Source organism: Bombus vosnesenskii, unplaced genomic scaffold (genome assembly GCF_011952255.1).
Source record: "Bombus vosnesenskii isolate JDL3184/JDL3185 unplaced genomic scaffold, Bvos_JDL3184-5_v1.1 scf7180000013351, whole genome shotgun sequence".
Taxonomy (NCBI): domain Eukaryota; kingdom Metazoa; phylum Arthropoda; class Insecta; order Hymenoptera; family Apidae; genus Bombus; species Bombus vosnesenskii.
Genome location: NW_022882987.1, coordinates 1598041 through 1613854, shown reverse-complemented (window position 1 = coordinate 1613854; position 15814 = coordinate 1598041). Strand labels below are relative to the sequence as shown.

The following is a 15814-nucleotide window of genomic DNA, read 5'->3' as shown; positions in this document are numbered from 1 at the left end:
AAAAATGGTGTCCTAATGTTAAGTAAATACCATTGACACGGATAACTCGAGAAACGAAGTTTCTTTCAAATAATTTCATAATGCTTCATCTAGCCTTTCTTCTTCAATTTCTCCTTGAACAAACGGAATCGTTGACAAGAAGTGTAGAGGCTGATTTTTTTTTTCGAAAATCTCGTTAGCGACGTGAAATATCCGCGAGAAATACATCGTGTCCTATTCCCTCGGTCGCCGAAGAAATTCAATATCTTCGACGGCTTTGTAGCGAACCTAACAAGAAGCGTCCGCCTCAAATTTCTTCCATTAATCACCTTACCGTGTTCCAGTGCTCGAAACCGTGTGGTGGTGGCACGATGAATCGCAAGGTGATTTGCATGAAAGCCAACATGACGGTCACAATGAACAACTGCGACTCTAATACGATCATATTCTCCATGGAAAATTGCAACAACCAAGCTTGCGAGGAAGGTACGTCCTAAATCTGGGAGAAGTCCAGAAAAGTTAGAAATTGATTCATGCTGCAATTAAAAAATCAGGTTTTCTAGTGTTTTAATAAGTCACCTAAACTAATTTAATTATATTAATTTATGTATTCAGTGTTCTTAATGTAAGTATCGTTTCTCTCCAGAAATAAACAATAATCAAGGATAATTTAGTTAATCAAAATCTTGTTTTCAGACGAGGTGATACCAATGCAACCAGAGAAAATCCCAGATCTCACTGAAGAGGATGAAGAGTGCGAAGTGTACGAGGATGAAAACTTCGTGACTGTCTCTTCAAACTTGATAACTAGCGTAAGTGAAATTTGGTCGTAGTTAATCAAATACTTAGTTTCACAGCTTCTTCATCCATCGTTACATTTATATCTCATTTTCCTATGAATGTGATGTTAATTTATCATTTTTCTATTAGTACAGGTGTTATTAAAATTTATTTTCTCAATTTACTTTTATGATTTTCCCGATTTACATAAAAATGTAATTTTATCTATTGATTTAGGATAAATCTAGTAAAATGTTAGATCTTACGGAAGCAACTCCTCTGAGCTCGCCAGATACGAGTGATACTACCGGAAGCGACATATATGATAAAATGCAAGGGGATGCCGGATATACCAGGGGCGACATATCTCCTGGAGAAATGGAAATGGGTGAAGGAAGTGGGACAGATTTCACGGATATATACACATACACATCAGGGTTTGAATCGACGTTCGAAGGCAGTGGAACCAACGAGGTTACCGAAGATGGTGATCTGTTTGCAACGGAATTTGGAATAACGGAAATCGGCGTGACCGAAGAGATCGAATCCACCATGAATTCTACTGACGAATCGACAGTTGAATCGATGACTGAGTCTGATGGTGAGTTGATGTGATTTCATTCTTAAGAATTGTAGCGTGGTAAAGAAATTGCTTAATTGAAATGTCTATCTGTATTCCGAAAAAATAATATTTGAAGACATTTCCTTTTTAACCCGATAATATAGTAAGTTCTAGTCTTTTGGCCTTAATTGGGGTATAAATTTAATGTATTGACAACAAATTCTATTGTGAAATTATCTTATTGAATAATTACATTGTTTGAAAAATATCACAAAATAATTCAGGAACAGATATGACAACTGAGTCTGGCGAAACTGAAGAAACAGCAACTGGATCGAGCGACGAGACTACCGAAATGCTGGAGGGCACTGAGAGTGGACCAACCGAGGTCACGGAATCCACTGAATCGGGCCCAACCACGTCTTCGTCGGAAACCGAAAGCACGGTTACCGAGCAGACCATTTCAACAGAAATGACCCCTACCGAGGAATCTGGTAAATCGTAATTCCATTATTGTATAAACAGAAATGTTACGTTAGAAACACAATCAATTAAATATTTTGAAATACTAAATAACAACGCAATTATATTAACAATTAATTATATGTTAATGGTATAAGTGCAATTTAATTATACGATGACTTTTGATCTACATGATAAAGTACACTACAAATTCTTCACATAAAGGCTTCTACTTTTTTCTTTCTAAAAGTTTTGCCTCTCATTCTGAACTCCGAACTAACTAAGTATTGTTGCTGTTAATTATTAATTTTATATATCAGCAGTTACGTTTGAAACAACATCAGAAGAAGAAGAAACGGGTGTGACTGGAGAAACAACAGAATCAGGTGCCACCGAAGAAAGTACCGAATCAGGATCAACAGAACCAACGATGTCTACGGAATCAGGAGCTACAGAAGAAACCACAGAATCTGGTGTAATGACAGAAAGTACGCCAATAGAAATCACTGAGTCAACAGAATATGGAGCTACGACAGAGCCTGGAGCTACGACAGAATCTGGAGCTACGGCAGAATCTGCAGCTACGACAGAACCTGGAGCTACGACAGAATCTGCAGCAACGGAAATCACCGAATCAACAGAATCTGGAGCTACGGAAGTCACTGAATCAACAGAATCTGGAGCCACGACAGAATCTGGAGCTACAACAGAATCCGGAGCCACAACAGAATCTGGAACCACGATAGAATCTGGAGCCACGACAGAATCTGGAGCCACGACAGAATCTGGAGCCACGACAACATCTGGAGCCACGACAACATCTGGAACCACGACAACATCTGGAACCACGATAGAATCTGGAGCTACGACAGAATCTGGAGCTACGACAGAATCTGGAGCCACGACAGAATCTGGAGCTACAACAGAGTCTGGAACCACCATAGAATCTGGAGCCACGACAGAATCTGGAGCCACGACAGAATCAACAGAATCTGGAGCAACTACCGAAATCACGGAATCTGGTCCAACAGAAACTACCGAATCTGGCATGACAACAGAATCTGGTATGACTACAGAACCTGGCAAAACAATGACAGAACAAACGACAGTTTCCGGCGAAACCACCGAATCTGGCGCCACGACCGAATCAGGAGAAACTACAGAGTCTGGTGCAACCACTGAGAGCGGTGAAACCACTGTGTCTGGCGTAACTGATACTACTGTTTCTGGATTGACACCGATCACTGAGGAAGCAAAATCGGAAGTAACTGAGAAGATAGACAGACGTAAGTACATTTAGTTCATTGATATGTTTTGTATTAGTGTAAATTAAAAGATTTGATGAGATGGATTAGGTAGATAAAAGAAACTTTCATAAAATGAAAATGTATTAATAAAAGTACATACAATAAAAATTATAAAAACATTGACCAATTTTATTTTAGAATATTAATTTTATTATCTAAATAATAAACGGTTAACAAAATAACGTTAAATAATACACGAGGATGAATTTTCTCTTTCAGTATTCGGATTCTGGACGACCATTGGCCCAGAAGAAACCACGCGCAAGCATCGTGTGTGCAAAGTGCTGAGGAAGAAGACCTGTAAGGCCTCGCCCTTCGGTTGCTGTTACGATGGAATTACTAAGGCTGAAGGACCATTTGGCCAAGGATGTCCCACGGTACAGACTTGCAACGACACTAAATACGGTTGTTGTTCGGATGGAGTGTCTGCAGCCACTGGTCCGGAGAACCAAGGTTGCCCCGAATCACACTGCAAGGAAACGTTGTTCGGTTGTTGCCCTGATGGAATTATCGCTGCTGAGGGCAACGACTTCGAAGGATGCAAGAAACCTTGCAGCGAAACAGAGTTAGCATAATATTTTAAACATCGCGATAGTTATTATGTTTTACAATATTCCAGAAAATAGGTTTTATTAATATTTTAAAGACATTGATAAGAGAAACAGTAAGTAGAATCTACATAATGTTTTAAGCGCCATAAGAATAATATTTAATGTTTAATATACTGTTATGAGAAATTCTGTTGCAATAATTAGTACGATATTTAATATATATTATATTTATTTAATTTTTAGATATTTGTTAATGATATTAAATAAATATTTCAGATTTGGATGTTGTCCGGATAACGAGACTCCAGCTAGCGGAAAGGATAATATCGGATGCTGCAATGTCACTGAATTTGGTTGCTGTCCTGATGGAATTAAGCCCGCTTCTGGACCAAATGAAGAAGGTACATTGTAATTTTTACTGCGTGTATTTAAAAATCCTTAAATGTTATTAATCATACTGAGATGTTTGGTTAATATAATGACTACAGGTTGCGAAGAGGAAATTACTTCTGTCACACCTCTCACAGAAGAGTATGAAACAACTACAGTACAGGAAGATTGCGCAAATACCACCTACGGATGTTGTCCGAATGGTATTTCGACTGCTACTGGCACAAACTTCGCAGGATGCAGTGTTATAAATGCAGAGAACTGCACTATATCGTACTTTGGATGTTGTCCTGATGGCGTCTCACCAGGTATGTTGCATAATTATATAAAAATCTCAAAATATACATTTTCGAAAATTTCTGTAGTTCTCTAGTCAAACTTTTACAAATTCAAATGATTCTATTAGGTTTGCTCTATTATCTGTAAAAGTACTTAATTCCAATTCCCACATATTACGCCATCTTCAATATTTCTATTCCAAGATAAATTCTTCTAAAAGTTCCGTTATGTCAATTTTCTAAAACATCTAATATTGTATTCAAATAAACTAAAAAGAAAACAAGAAACAAGAATCCTACCACGCTAATTTTCTAAAAATAGGCTGGTGATATATCAGAGTAAATTAAATATAAAAAGAATTCCAGTCTTCCAATTTTCTAAGATAATTACCAGCTAATACACATCACATGTAGCCCTGGGTCCCAACAACTATGGCTGTCACATGCCCTGCGAAAACAGTACTTATGGCTGTTGCGATGACGGTAGCACTCCTGCTCATGGTCCAAACAGAGAGGGTTGTTGTCTGTCGACACCGTTCAAGTGCTGTCCAGACAACATACTTCCAGCTCGCGGTCCAGATTTCTACGGTTGTGGCTGTCAATACTCGAGATTCGGATGCTGTCCAGATAACAGCACCGCTGCTCGTGGTCCAAACAACGAGGGCTGCGGTTGCAAGTATACAGCTAATGGTTGTTGTCCTAACCGCTTCACCCCAGCCACAGGACCAAATTACGAGGGCTGTCCGTGTTATACGTATCAATTTGGTTGCTGCCCTGATGGTGTCACCATCGCTAAAGGACCTCATGGACAAGGTAATTAGGCCAAAAACTGAAATCATGTTAATTCTGATATACATATAGTAGCGTGGTAAAGGGAAGTTTAAAATTCTTATTTACTCATATCTGCCTTAACTTAATTATTACTATTAATTATTAATATTAGAATTTTCCTTGCGAAAAGATCCTTATTAATAATCAAAGCATAAAAATACATAGAAATAGAAATACAGATGTAAATGGAACCAGAAATAGACAAATCTATAATCTTTATCTTTCTTCCTTATACAAATTAATTCTAATTCACTTCATATTGTGGAGAAACATAACTTCAAAATGTACTCAGTACCGCATCGTTTCTTGCAGGCTGCGGTTGTGAGAATACAGAATTCAAGTGCTGCTCGGATGGAAGAACTCCAGCAAAGGGTCCAAACTTCGCTGGATGCACTTGTGACACCTCGAAGTATGGATGTTGTCCCGATGGGGTGGAAGAAGCTCAAGGAGAAAACTTCGAGGGCTGTCTGTCTGTTCCATCTACTCCTGGGGCAGCGTGTGCTTTGGAGAAAGATAGAGGACCATGTCGGGACTTCACCGTCAAATGGTACTTCGACACGGAGTATGGTGGTTGCTCGCGGTTCTGGTATGGAGGTTGCGAGGGCAACGAGAATCGATTCAAGACGCAAGAAGAATGTAAGCAAGTGTGTGTGCAGCCCAAAGGAAAAGGTAAAGTACATAAAACAAAACAAAATTCAAATTCATTTAAAACGTTGAAATACAATTGGATATTTAAGAAAAATTTAAAAATGATATATTTTTAGGGAATTAGTTTTTTATTAGAAAACATATGCACCTTATCTGTAATAATTGTGACATTATAATATTTGCGCAATATTTACAACGTTTATGCGTACAAGTTAAATTTTTCTTATAGTTTTAAACATTGCATATTTTAATTATATCCGAGATATTAGAAGTCAAAACATTTCGCAGATTCATGTAACCTGCCAAAAATCTCTGGGCCCTGCGAGGGTTACTTCCCTACTTGGTATTACGACTCTGGAAGGAAACAGTGTGGTCAATTTGTCTATGGCGGTTGTCTCGGAAACGCGAATAAATTTAAAACGAAAGAAGAATGTGAAGAGCTTTGTGTCACTCCCGATGATTTGGGTAACTTCACCAATTCTTATTAAAATTCCTTTCTCGTTTTTACCAATGTTTGACAACATTTACGACAAATCATTATTTTAATATGATAATAAATATTTTCAATTTACAATTTCTGTAATTCCAAAAAGTAAAAGTTAAGTTTATGTTTTATATACTGCTACTTCATTGCTAATATGCTCTCTTGCATTTTGTTACTTATGAAGATCCGTGCGAACAGTCGAAAGAGCCAGGTCCCTGCGAAGGCAACTTCACTAAATGGTATTTCAACGCAGAATCGCAAGCCTGCGAGCAATTCCGCTACGGTGGATGCAAAGGAAATGATAACAACTTCGCGACGGAAATCGCATGCCACCAACAATGCTTGCAACCAGGGAGGACACGAGGTACGTTCTCCAGCACAATTCTCTTGATTCGACATTCGCACGTATCATGCTCGTTCTACTGCCTGAACCCATTTTTCATATTAGATATTCTTTCCTACCAGATTCGTTTGAAAGTGTTTCAGATTTTTATCTATTGTTTTGCTTGTAGAACGAATCGAAGAACGTATATTTCGTATGGCAACCTTTTTGACAATTGTTTCTGATTTTCATTTTTTAAGCGATCTTTTTACAGTTGTTTTCTGACGAACGTGAAGGGAACAGAAGTACAGCTAGCAATGGGAGTGGAAAGATTTATTATTAATTTATTTAATAGTAATTTATTTAGACGATCAGAAAAATAATTCACGCAAGATTATTTTTTATTACATACTGTGAACAGAATTTTTTGATTAGTAGACAATTTTCAAGCTGCGGTCAATCGGAGAAGTTGAGAAGAATAATTGAAACTAAATCGCCAGATAGTTCGTTCAAATTCCACAATACAATACAACGAAATACATTCGGATATATTAAATGGATATGAACTACGATTTTCTATTGTACTACAATTCTGGCGACTTAGTATTCGTCTGAAAATATCACGCCAACAATCCGAATCTACATTTTCAACCAAACATCAAACACGATCTCAGCAAACATTCAGGCACCACATGTCACATAAAAGCACCAAATTGGCACCGACCATCGTCAAATATATCAAAGCTCTATGAGTAATCCGTAAAAATACATATTTCCAGTAAAACTGACGGACGTGTGCCGCCTGGAGAAAGATCCGGGCCCTTGTCCGGGCTCTGTGTTACGCTGGTATTATGACACCGTGCGTCAGATGTGTAGCCAATTTGTTTACGGCGGTTGTAAAGGCAATGCCAATAGATTCCTTACACGTGCTGCCTGTGAGCAGCGCTGCCCCGTAAAAGGTATCAGAAAAAGCAAAAAAGAAACAATCATAAAGAAAAAAAGAAAAAAAGAAGGGAAAAGAATCCAAGAAAAAGAAAGTGATCAAATAAAAAGGATAGCAGAGAAAAGAGAAAACGGGGAGATCAAAGGAACAAGCTTATCTGCTTCTTGTATAACAGTATCGCTAGCAAATATTCAGAAAGAGAGTCGTTTCTCGTTCATTGATATTTGAGGAATGGTTTAATATTGGATAATTGAGAAATTACTCTCGATGTTATCGTTGGTGATGGTTCGTTTGTCGTTGTCTCTATTTGTTGGCACAAAACACGATTAACCCTTTGACAACTAATATTAACTCTGCTGTGTTTATTTCAGCAACGAAAAGGATTTGTATTATTTCAAGAAGATATTTAAAACGAAATTAAATCGCGGGATAACGTGTATCAATAAGAATATTTTCATTTTAACGTTAGAAAAATTCGATTGTATCGAATATGCCTAAAAGATATAACAGGGTTTTAACTAACGCTAAAATTCGCATGGGATGAAATTTCATCCATGACAGCTTCCGAGAAATAGTCGTGAAAATTATTATTTTTCGCCAGGTTTCATTCCATGTAAAGTATTTTCTTCAAAGTGACTGATGTCAAGGGGTTAACGAGAAAAGTGTTGATTGTAATTTGAATATCTTGGTTTTACAAATTTCTATTTCTTCTGCCTAACTATTGATCGTAATCGATTATATCAAGCATTGCCTTTTATCAAAGCACAGTATGCACTTAAAAGCACCCTTTCCATTTAAGTTGCACGCGATATCAAGCTGTCGTAGCGTTCTACGAGTCAATCCAATCAATGGAACTTGATTTTGTCGTATTATGTCCTCCGCAAAGCGGTTCTCGTCTCGAGATCGATCGTTCGATAGCTTTTGTCTGGCTTCGAACGAGCTCTCTCAATGGAGTAGTGCGATTTCCTTTCATTAATATTTTATGAGTGATCGCGTCGGTGATTTTTTATTGGTGGTATTACAAGAAAGAAGGAAAGTCATTTAACTTGGTTAATTCGTATGACTTTAAAATTCAAATAATCGAGCTTTTCTTATTCTTTCATGAACGCACTGATTTTATTTGTCTTATTTCTTTATTGGTCGATTGTGATAAGAGAATTTAACGGAAAAATTTTAAACGGGATATTTTTTATGGTGAAATGTAGAAATAGAACTGGTAGCTGCACGAAATAATGCTTATATTTCAAAGGTCGTAAGATAGTTGCAATAACACAACAATTTACGACTTACAATAAATTATATAATTATGACCTTTATTTAATCTGTCAAAATAGTGAAACATAAAATTAAATATATAATGGTATAAATAATTGTACACGATACTAAATATGCTTTAAGAATTATATTAAAGAATTTAAAGATTTATGCCACTTTTTAAGTAGTATAATGCGTATTTTATTTTGGAGATTGCTGCATATTATGTGTATTTTGTAAATTTTAAGCGTTTAAATATTTCGTAAAAATTAAATTTTACTTGATTAAAACTTTAATCATTAAAACGTGATTAAAATTAACTAATTTCTATCTTCAGTTTTGATTTACTAGTTTGAACTACTTATTACTTGAAGTGTACGTACATTTTTTTCATTGTTTTAATATTTTTTAGCACTCTGTATCGTGCATTAATTTAGAAAAAAAGACCGCAGATCGTTAACGACAATATACTACAATCTAATATTGCATGATATAATAATTAATGCGATTAACAGATAGTTGCTTGCTGCCACGAGCCGAAGGTAACTGTGGCGAGAAGCAATCTCGATGGTACTTTGATCAGTCGGAGAATCGGTGCATGCCATTCTATTATACCGGTTGCGGTGGGAATAAAAATAATTTCGAATCTAGGGACGCATGCGAGTCTGATTGCCCGACTAAAATTGGTAAGACTTCGTCTAATCACATTCATCTTATTTTCATCATATTTCTTAAACATACAACTATCTCTTCTCTGTTTTGTCTAAACTTTAGGTTATTTTAAATTATAAAGTATCTTTCAACATACTCCTTTTAGTATAAATTAACAAAAAATAATCTAACGCTTACAACTTAATTAACGCTTTCCGTGTCAGTTTCGCTGTATTACCGTTATTGTTCCTTTCTTGTGTAATTGTTCTCGATGTCAACCGTACCGCATGCACGTAAATTGTTTTACGGATTACACTCGAATGTGCGTTTTTTGCAAAAACAAATATATTCTTAATATACGTCCATCGCATAAATATATTTGCAATAAATTAAGTTATATACGTTGTATGTTGCTTTATTTGTTACAAAATGTGAGGAAAGAAGTTCAATAAATCTTTAAAACGAATGAAAGGAAAACGAAAAAGATTTATTACAGAATTTTTCAAGAAATTGTTCCCGACAATTATTCGAGATTCAGGATAATATTTTAGTGATTTTCCAAGGATTTTATTGAGCTTTTTACTTCTCGGTATCATATGCTGAAACAAGGCAGATTTCTTATGCTATCTTTGTCCAAACACAGAACAAGACACCTGTCTCCTGCCCGCGCTTTTGGGAGAATGCCACAATTATACTCAACGATGGTACTACGATTCGTACGAACAACAATGTAGACAATTTTACTATGGTGGTTGCGGCGGGAACGAGAATAATTTTGTTACCGAACAAGATTGCTTTAACAGGTGCCAAACTACCACTAGCACCATCACACCATCGGAAGAGGACGGATTTAGACCAGGTAATATTTTTTGTAGCTAAAATATCGGATATTTTGTCTAATACAACCCCAATATTTGCAGATAAAATGGAACATTGGGATTACATGAATTAAACATAAAAATGCGAATTTAAAGTTTAATACGTAAAATTTTCCAGATTTCTGCTTCCTTTCGAAGTATACTGGTCAATGCTCCGAAGAACACGTCAAATGGTTCTACGACAGCGGCGATGGTGTCTGCAAGCAATTTATGTATAGCGGCTGCCAGAGCAATGGAAATAATTTCGACAGTCACGAAGAGTGCGAATATCGATGTGGAGATGTTCAAGGTTTGTATCATTACACATTACACATATGTGACTGCGCTTTCTCTTGCGCAATTCAACCAATATTATTTACTAGTGAAACTTTGAAATAGAAAACGAAGTTAGAATTAATAATGCAGTATCGTGTAAAGATTAATTAAGAAAGACCCGATGAAATACAGTGCAGATAGAAGGTGGAAGTACTCATAGGCCAGAAGGGAGGGAAAATTCCAACGGGCCAAGTGGCTCATCAATATGTCCTTTAGAAAAATAGTTACTTGGAAAGGCGTACGTGACCATCGTCGGTCATGGACGACTGCGGAACGCGTGCGTGTTGTGGGAATACGAAAACTATGATGATAAAGGGACGTCTTGGTGGAGAAAGTCAGTTAGTCTAATTGTTCGTTAGTTGAGAGTTAGTTGCGAGCGAGTTGGGGGCGAGTTGCGAGTTAGTTGCGAAAGAGTCGTTAGCCATTAGTTGTCGAGTTGTTGTGAGTTATTAGTTGTGAATTATCCTTTTAGTTGTTTTAGTTATATTACATTACTACATTAAGCTCTAATTAAGTAATCATCGTTTTCTTGTTTCAATCACTGTAAATAAATTTACCATAAATATTAAATTTACCATAATCACTATAATAAATTCTCTTGCACTATAGTAACAAGTTTGACAACAAAAGACACGAAATTCTGAAAATAAACTTTACAAATTGCAAGTCGTTTAATTATAATTTGAGAAAAATGGAGAAATAATTACTTTAAATATAATACTTACTACTAATTGCTCTAATGGTTACACTATGTATCTTTCTCATACTTTTTTCTTTTTATTTCTTTCTTCAGATCCATGTACTCTACCCAAAGTCATTGGTCCCTGCAATGGTGTCGTTAAACAACACTACTACGACCATCAATCAGATTCTTGCTACGAATTCGAATATAGCGGTTGCCAGGGTAATAAGAATCGTTTCCAGGATAAAGAATCCTGTGAAAGGAAGTGTCAGAAACATGTTCAAACAGAAACACCTGCAAATGTTACTGTCGTACCTATTGTATCAGTTGAAACTGTCTCGAAGAATCCGATTTGTTACAAGACTGTCGATCCTGGTTCTTGCAATGGTGATATCACCGCTTATTACTATGATTCACACAATCAGTTGTGTCAGGCGTTTATCTATGGCGGTTGTGAAGGAAACGCGAATAGGTTCCAGACGGAAGAACAGTGTGAACGTCTTTGCGGAAAATTCCATGGTCAAGGTATGTGTAGTGATTTTATTACTTTTATTACTATTCAGGCAGCATGGTTTGTAGGACTATAGCTCTATATACAGGATATTACAAAATTTATCGGAAAAATATCTACAGATATATGCATAGAATCGATTCTAGACATCAAGATGATGACAAAATTTTAATGGATTTATAGATATAGCTACATTTGAATCTTTCGTAATAAATTGTATTTTTAGAGATTTTAGACATTTTAAGCGGTTTTATTATCGTTTTATAATTCTTTTTACTATTCTTAGGATATTTAGTAAGATAAAATTCAGTGATATTATATAGATATATAATGATTATATAAAACAGATTAATAAATATTGATTTTATTTAAAATATATTCATGAATTATTGTCTAATTTTTCTATTGTCTAATCAACAGATTATCATATGTATTCCAAAGAAATTGAGTAATAATTTGAAAGATTCCTCTGTTGTGCAACTTTATTAAATCTTTATTAAAAAATTCTTTTTACAGATATGTGTAATCTACCAGTGGATTCTGGCGTTTGTAGAGGCTCTTTCGCCAAATACTACTATGATTATGTCAGTCGCGTTTGTCGCGAATTTCTGTACGGCGGATGTGAAGGCAACGCGAATAGATTCAGCACGATGGCAGAGTGTGAATCGATTTGCATTCATCACGAAGAACCCGTGCCACCTGGAAACGGTACCAGCCTCTCAAGCTTGTGTAAGTACTTCCACTCGTTTGATACGCAAAATTCCACCCAAACTTACTAACAACGTAAACGATCTCCGAAATCTTTAAACGAAACGCGAAAGAAATTCGAAAGAATATTACTCGAAAAGAATTTCTCATAATTTTCTATCAATAAATCTTTGAAAAGAAATCGGGAATTTCTTTTCGAGAGAATAAAATTAGCTCGCGACAACAATAATTTTGAACAATGATGATCCAGCGATTTGCAAAGAACCGGTCGACACAGGATCTTGTGCTTCGGGTCGACATGATTATACCAAGCGATTCTATTTCGACGACGAACAACAAACATGTCGAGGGTTCATTTATACTGGATGTGGTGGAAATCGTAACAGATTCAAGACTTTCGAGTCTTGCATTAGCACTTGCCTTACCAGTAAGTCGAGTAAGTCGAGGAACGGTGTTCCCCAACGATCTAAACGATATTTTTGTTACACGTTTAATATTTTGAGCTTCGAACATGGTGAACACATTTTCATTATTGTATATCACTGTACATTATAGCCTTAATGTTTTATATCAATGTTGTTACAAATCCTTTGTTGTTACCTTTCCCTAACATCCTTTTTCTATCTGGAGGGGAAGAGCACGATAAATCACATTTTCTATTTCTCTTTTACAAAGCAATGGATTTTAATTTAACTGTTTAATTTTAATCATTTTACTTTAAAATATTCCTTCCGAGTCATAAAGCGACATTGTCTGTTTGTCTGAAATCTCTGCTTCTTATTTTTCCACAGTTTTTATTTCTCAACCGTTTATCCTATCAGCTATTATTGTTCCTAGTTGTAAGCTTCAAAATTTGTGTAATATTGCTTTCACCGCAATATGTTTTTTATTATTCTTTTATTATTACTTTTTGTATACATTTTTATATTTTTTTCTTTCTGTTGTAAGAATGTTTGTATTTTTCTTTGCTGTGACTGTAATGGGTGTTTTCATAGCTACTAACGAGATCGACTCCGAAGGGAATAAAAAGGATCCTTGTGCGGAAGCTCGCGAGGAATGCAATATGATTCGTTGTCCTTACGGCAAAGAGGAGTTCGTAGATTCTCAGGATTGCGGACGATGTCGTTGCGTGGATCCTTGCAGGACACAGGTTTGTCCCGATGACACCAAATGTGCTATTACTCTGGTTGGTACCGAGGATGGCACCGAATACAGAGGAGTTTGTAGATCAGGTAACTGGAAACATTAAGTTCTTTATATTTTCTATATTGTCTGTATTGAAGATAAAAAAGGAGAACATTCGGTAGATCGATAAAATTAAAAATACCTTCTCTTCTTTTTTAATCTTCTTTTCATTTATCGATTTCAGATCCAGTCATAACCAAATCCACTTACAAGAATCCAAATACCATATCCATCCTAACTTTGTTAATTTTTCCCTCTTCTAACGAAAGTCTGCCGATTTCGACTGACGACAAGTTACATAGTAAAGTAATTAAACATTGTTCTCCTTTTAATAAGAAACAAACCGACATTAACATTCTAGAATATCTCGTAGACCAAATGAATTTCTCTTGCCATGATTTAACTTTGCAATTTACCGCTCACATTCACGATAAACCTATTAAATATATGACGAAAAATTGTTATACGAATGACGTCAACTAATAGTTTCCCAATTACTATTACTTGCATAATTTAACTGTATATAATATAATAATTCGTTTTTAATTTAGTTACGAAACCAGGCCGCTGTCCGAGCGTGTCGAACAGCACAAGATGCGAACAGGAATGTCTCACAGACGCTGATTGCGCCGGAGAAATGAAATGTTGTAACAATGGCTGCGGCGCTTCCTGTCTTGAACCGGCTGTCGATGAAGTTCTATCGACTACTCCACGACCGGTAATCACTGCACGGCCGGTTGGTTCGGAACCAGCTTCGATCAAGCCACCGGAAGAACCAAACGTTAGCGCTCAGGAGGGTGGCTATGTGACATTGAAGTGTGTTGCTTTCGGGCATCCAAAACCAACCATTACGTGGAGGAAGGGCACAATGCTGGTGAGATTTTTTATAAATTATAAAATATAATCTGCCTTCGTGTCTATAATCTTCAATTTTATCGGATCCTGAATTTATCGGAAAAACGATTGCAAATTGATGAAATTGGATAAAACTTAAAGTTAGGGATATTATTAAAGTATGAGATGTATGGTGTAATAGGTACGGAAGGTACACTCAAGTATGTTCAACCAATAACATTTATTAAACTCTATCACTCGATAACAATGAATAACAATTAACAATTAACAACAGCGACGATTAACCGATCTCTCGAAAATACCCGACTCGTTTCTCTTCGCCATTCGCGCTTCGCGGCTCGGGGTAGAATGTCCTTTTTTCAGATCTATCTGATTCTTCCCTTCGTTACCCCCACTAGCGTGCGTTCATTAGATGTGCCGCCGCGGCTGGCACGTGTATGCTCTTCCGAGAAATTCGGCGGAAGGAGCGTGAAGATATCGATGAAACATTGGGCACGTCGGTGTTGCGCTTTGACGGCATAGCGCTTTGTATCCGCCACAGTACCCCCTTACCAGTGATAACGTTACGTAAATAAAAAATATGTAAATATTACAAAGCAGTGCACGTTCGCCGGTTCCTAACGCCTATCCGAAACCTGCCTGAAGCCGATTTAGAAATCGGACTCTTCGCCCAGACCGCGTAACGTATCTATTCCGGGTATTTTCTTCGTTCGTCGTTTGGTTATTGTCGTTTTTGTCACGAACATTCGTTTGGTCTACCGGAATTAGCACGTTGCGAGTCTCAGCGGTTCTTTGCTCGAGGTCTTCGGGAATGACGAACGCGGGCTTTAACCGACCTACGGAAACCATTATGTCGCGATTATTTATTTTTTACCGTATATGTCTTATCGCCTCTCTGTATAACTTTATACGGCCCATCGTACGGTGGCTGTAATGGTCCTCCAATCGCGCGTCATGGCGCACAAACACGTATGGCATCGTCTCTAATTCCTAGAAAACGAAAATTTTACGCCGTGACGCGTAACCGGGTGTGGTCTGATCCTCTCCATACGTTCTCTCAGCCGATTCGCGTATTCCGAGTTGGCCCGTTGACTAGTTGATAAGAAGAATTCCGCCGGCAAACGTATGCCGGTGCCGTAAATCATTTCGGCCGCCGTTGCGTTTAGGTCCTTTATCGCGGCTCTCATACCTACTAAGACGATCGGCAGAATTCCGACCCAGTTGCTCGTGTCGTGGCA

At 37.0% G+C, this 15814-nt stretch overlaps 1 protein-coding gene across 11 annotated transcripts in view; it reads left to right on the top strand.

Moving 5' to 3' along the window:
- LOC117236618 (papilin) overlaps positions 1 to 15814 on the top strand; it is a 164984-nt gene that overhangs the window by 135276 nt on the left and 13894 nt on the right. For 3 of the 11 annotated variants that reach the window (XM_033499728.1, XM_033499738.1, XM_033499727.1), the window contains exons 15-35: positions 324 to 465; positions 676 to 791; positions 997 to 1360; positions 1606 to 1815; positions 2104 to 3069; positions 3310 to 3655; positions 3918 to 4042; positions 4130 to 4339; positions 4724 to 5122; positions 5453 to 5809; positions 6077 to 6253; positions 6457 to 6636; positions 7374 to 7553; positions 9307 to 9477; positions 10086 to 10301; positions 10439 to 10609; positions 11429 to 11842; positions 12345 to 12557; positions 12787 to 12972; positions 13532 to 13768; positions 14273 to 14595. In XM_033499728.1, the coding sequence (XP_033355619.1) occupies positions 324 to 465; positions 676 to 791; positions 997 to 1360; positions 1606 to 1815; positions 2104 to 3069; positions 3310 to 3655; positions 3918 to 4042; positions 4130 to 4339; positions 4724 to 5122; positions 5453 to 5809; positions 6077 to 6253; positions 6457 to 6636; positions 7374 to 7553; positions 9307 to 9477; positions 10086 to 10301; positions 10439 to 10609; positions 11429 to 11842; positions 12345 to 12557; positions 12787 to 12972; positions 13532 to 13768; positions 14273 to 14595 (5703 nt within the window). The remainder of the gene's footprint in view (positions 1 to 323; positions 466 to 675; positions 792 to 996; positions 1361 to 1605; positions 1816 to 2103; positions 3070 to 3309; positions 3656 to 3917; positions 4043 to 4129; positions 4340 to 4723; positions 5123 to 5452; positions 5810 to 6076; positions 6254 to 6456; positions 6637 to 7373; positions 7554 to 9306; positions 9478 to 10085; positions 10302 to 10438; positions 10610 to 11428; positions 11843 to 12344; positions 12558 to 12786; positions 12973 to 13531; positions 13769 to 14272; positions 14596 to 15814) is intronic. The other 8 variants (XM_033499729.1, XM_033499730.1, XM_033499735.1 and 5 more) reach the window with 8 other exon arrangements.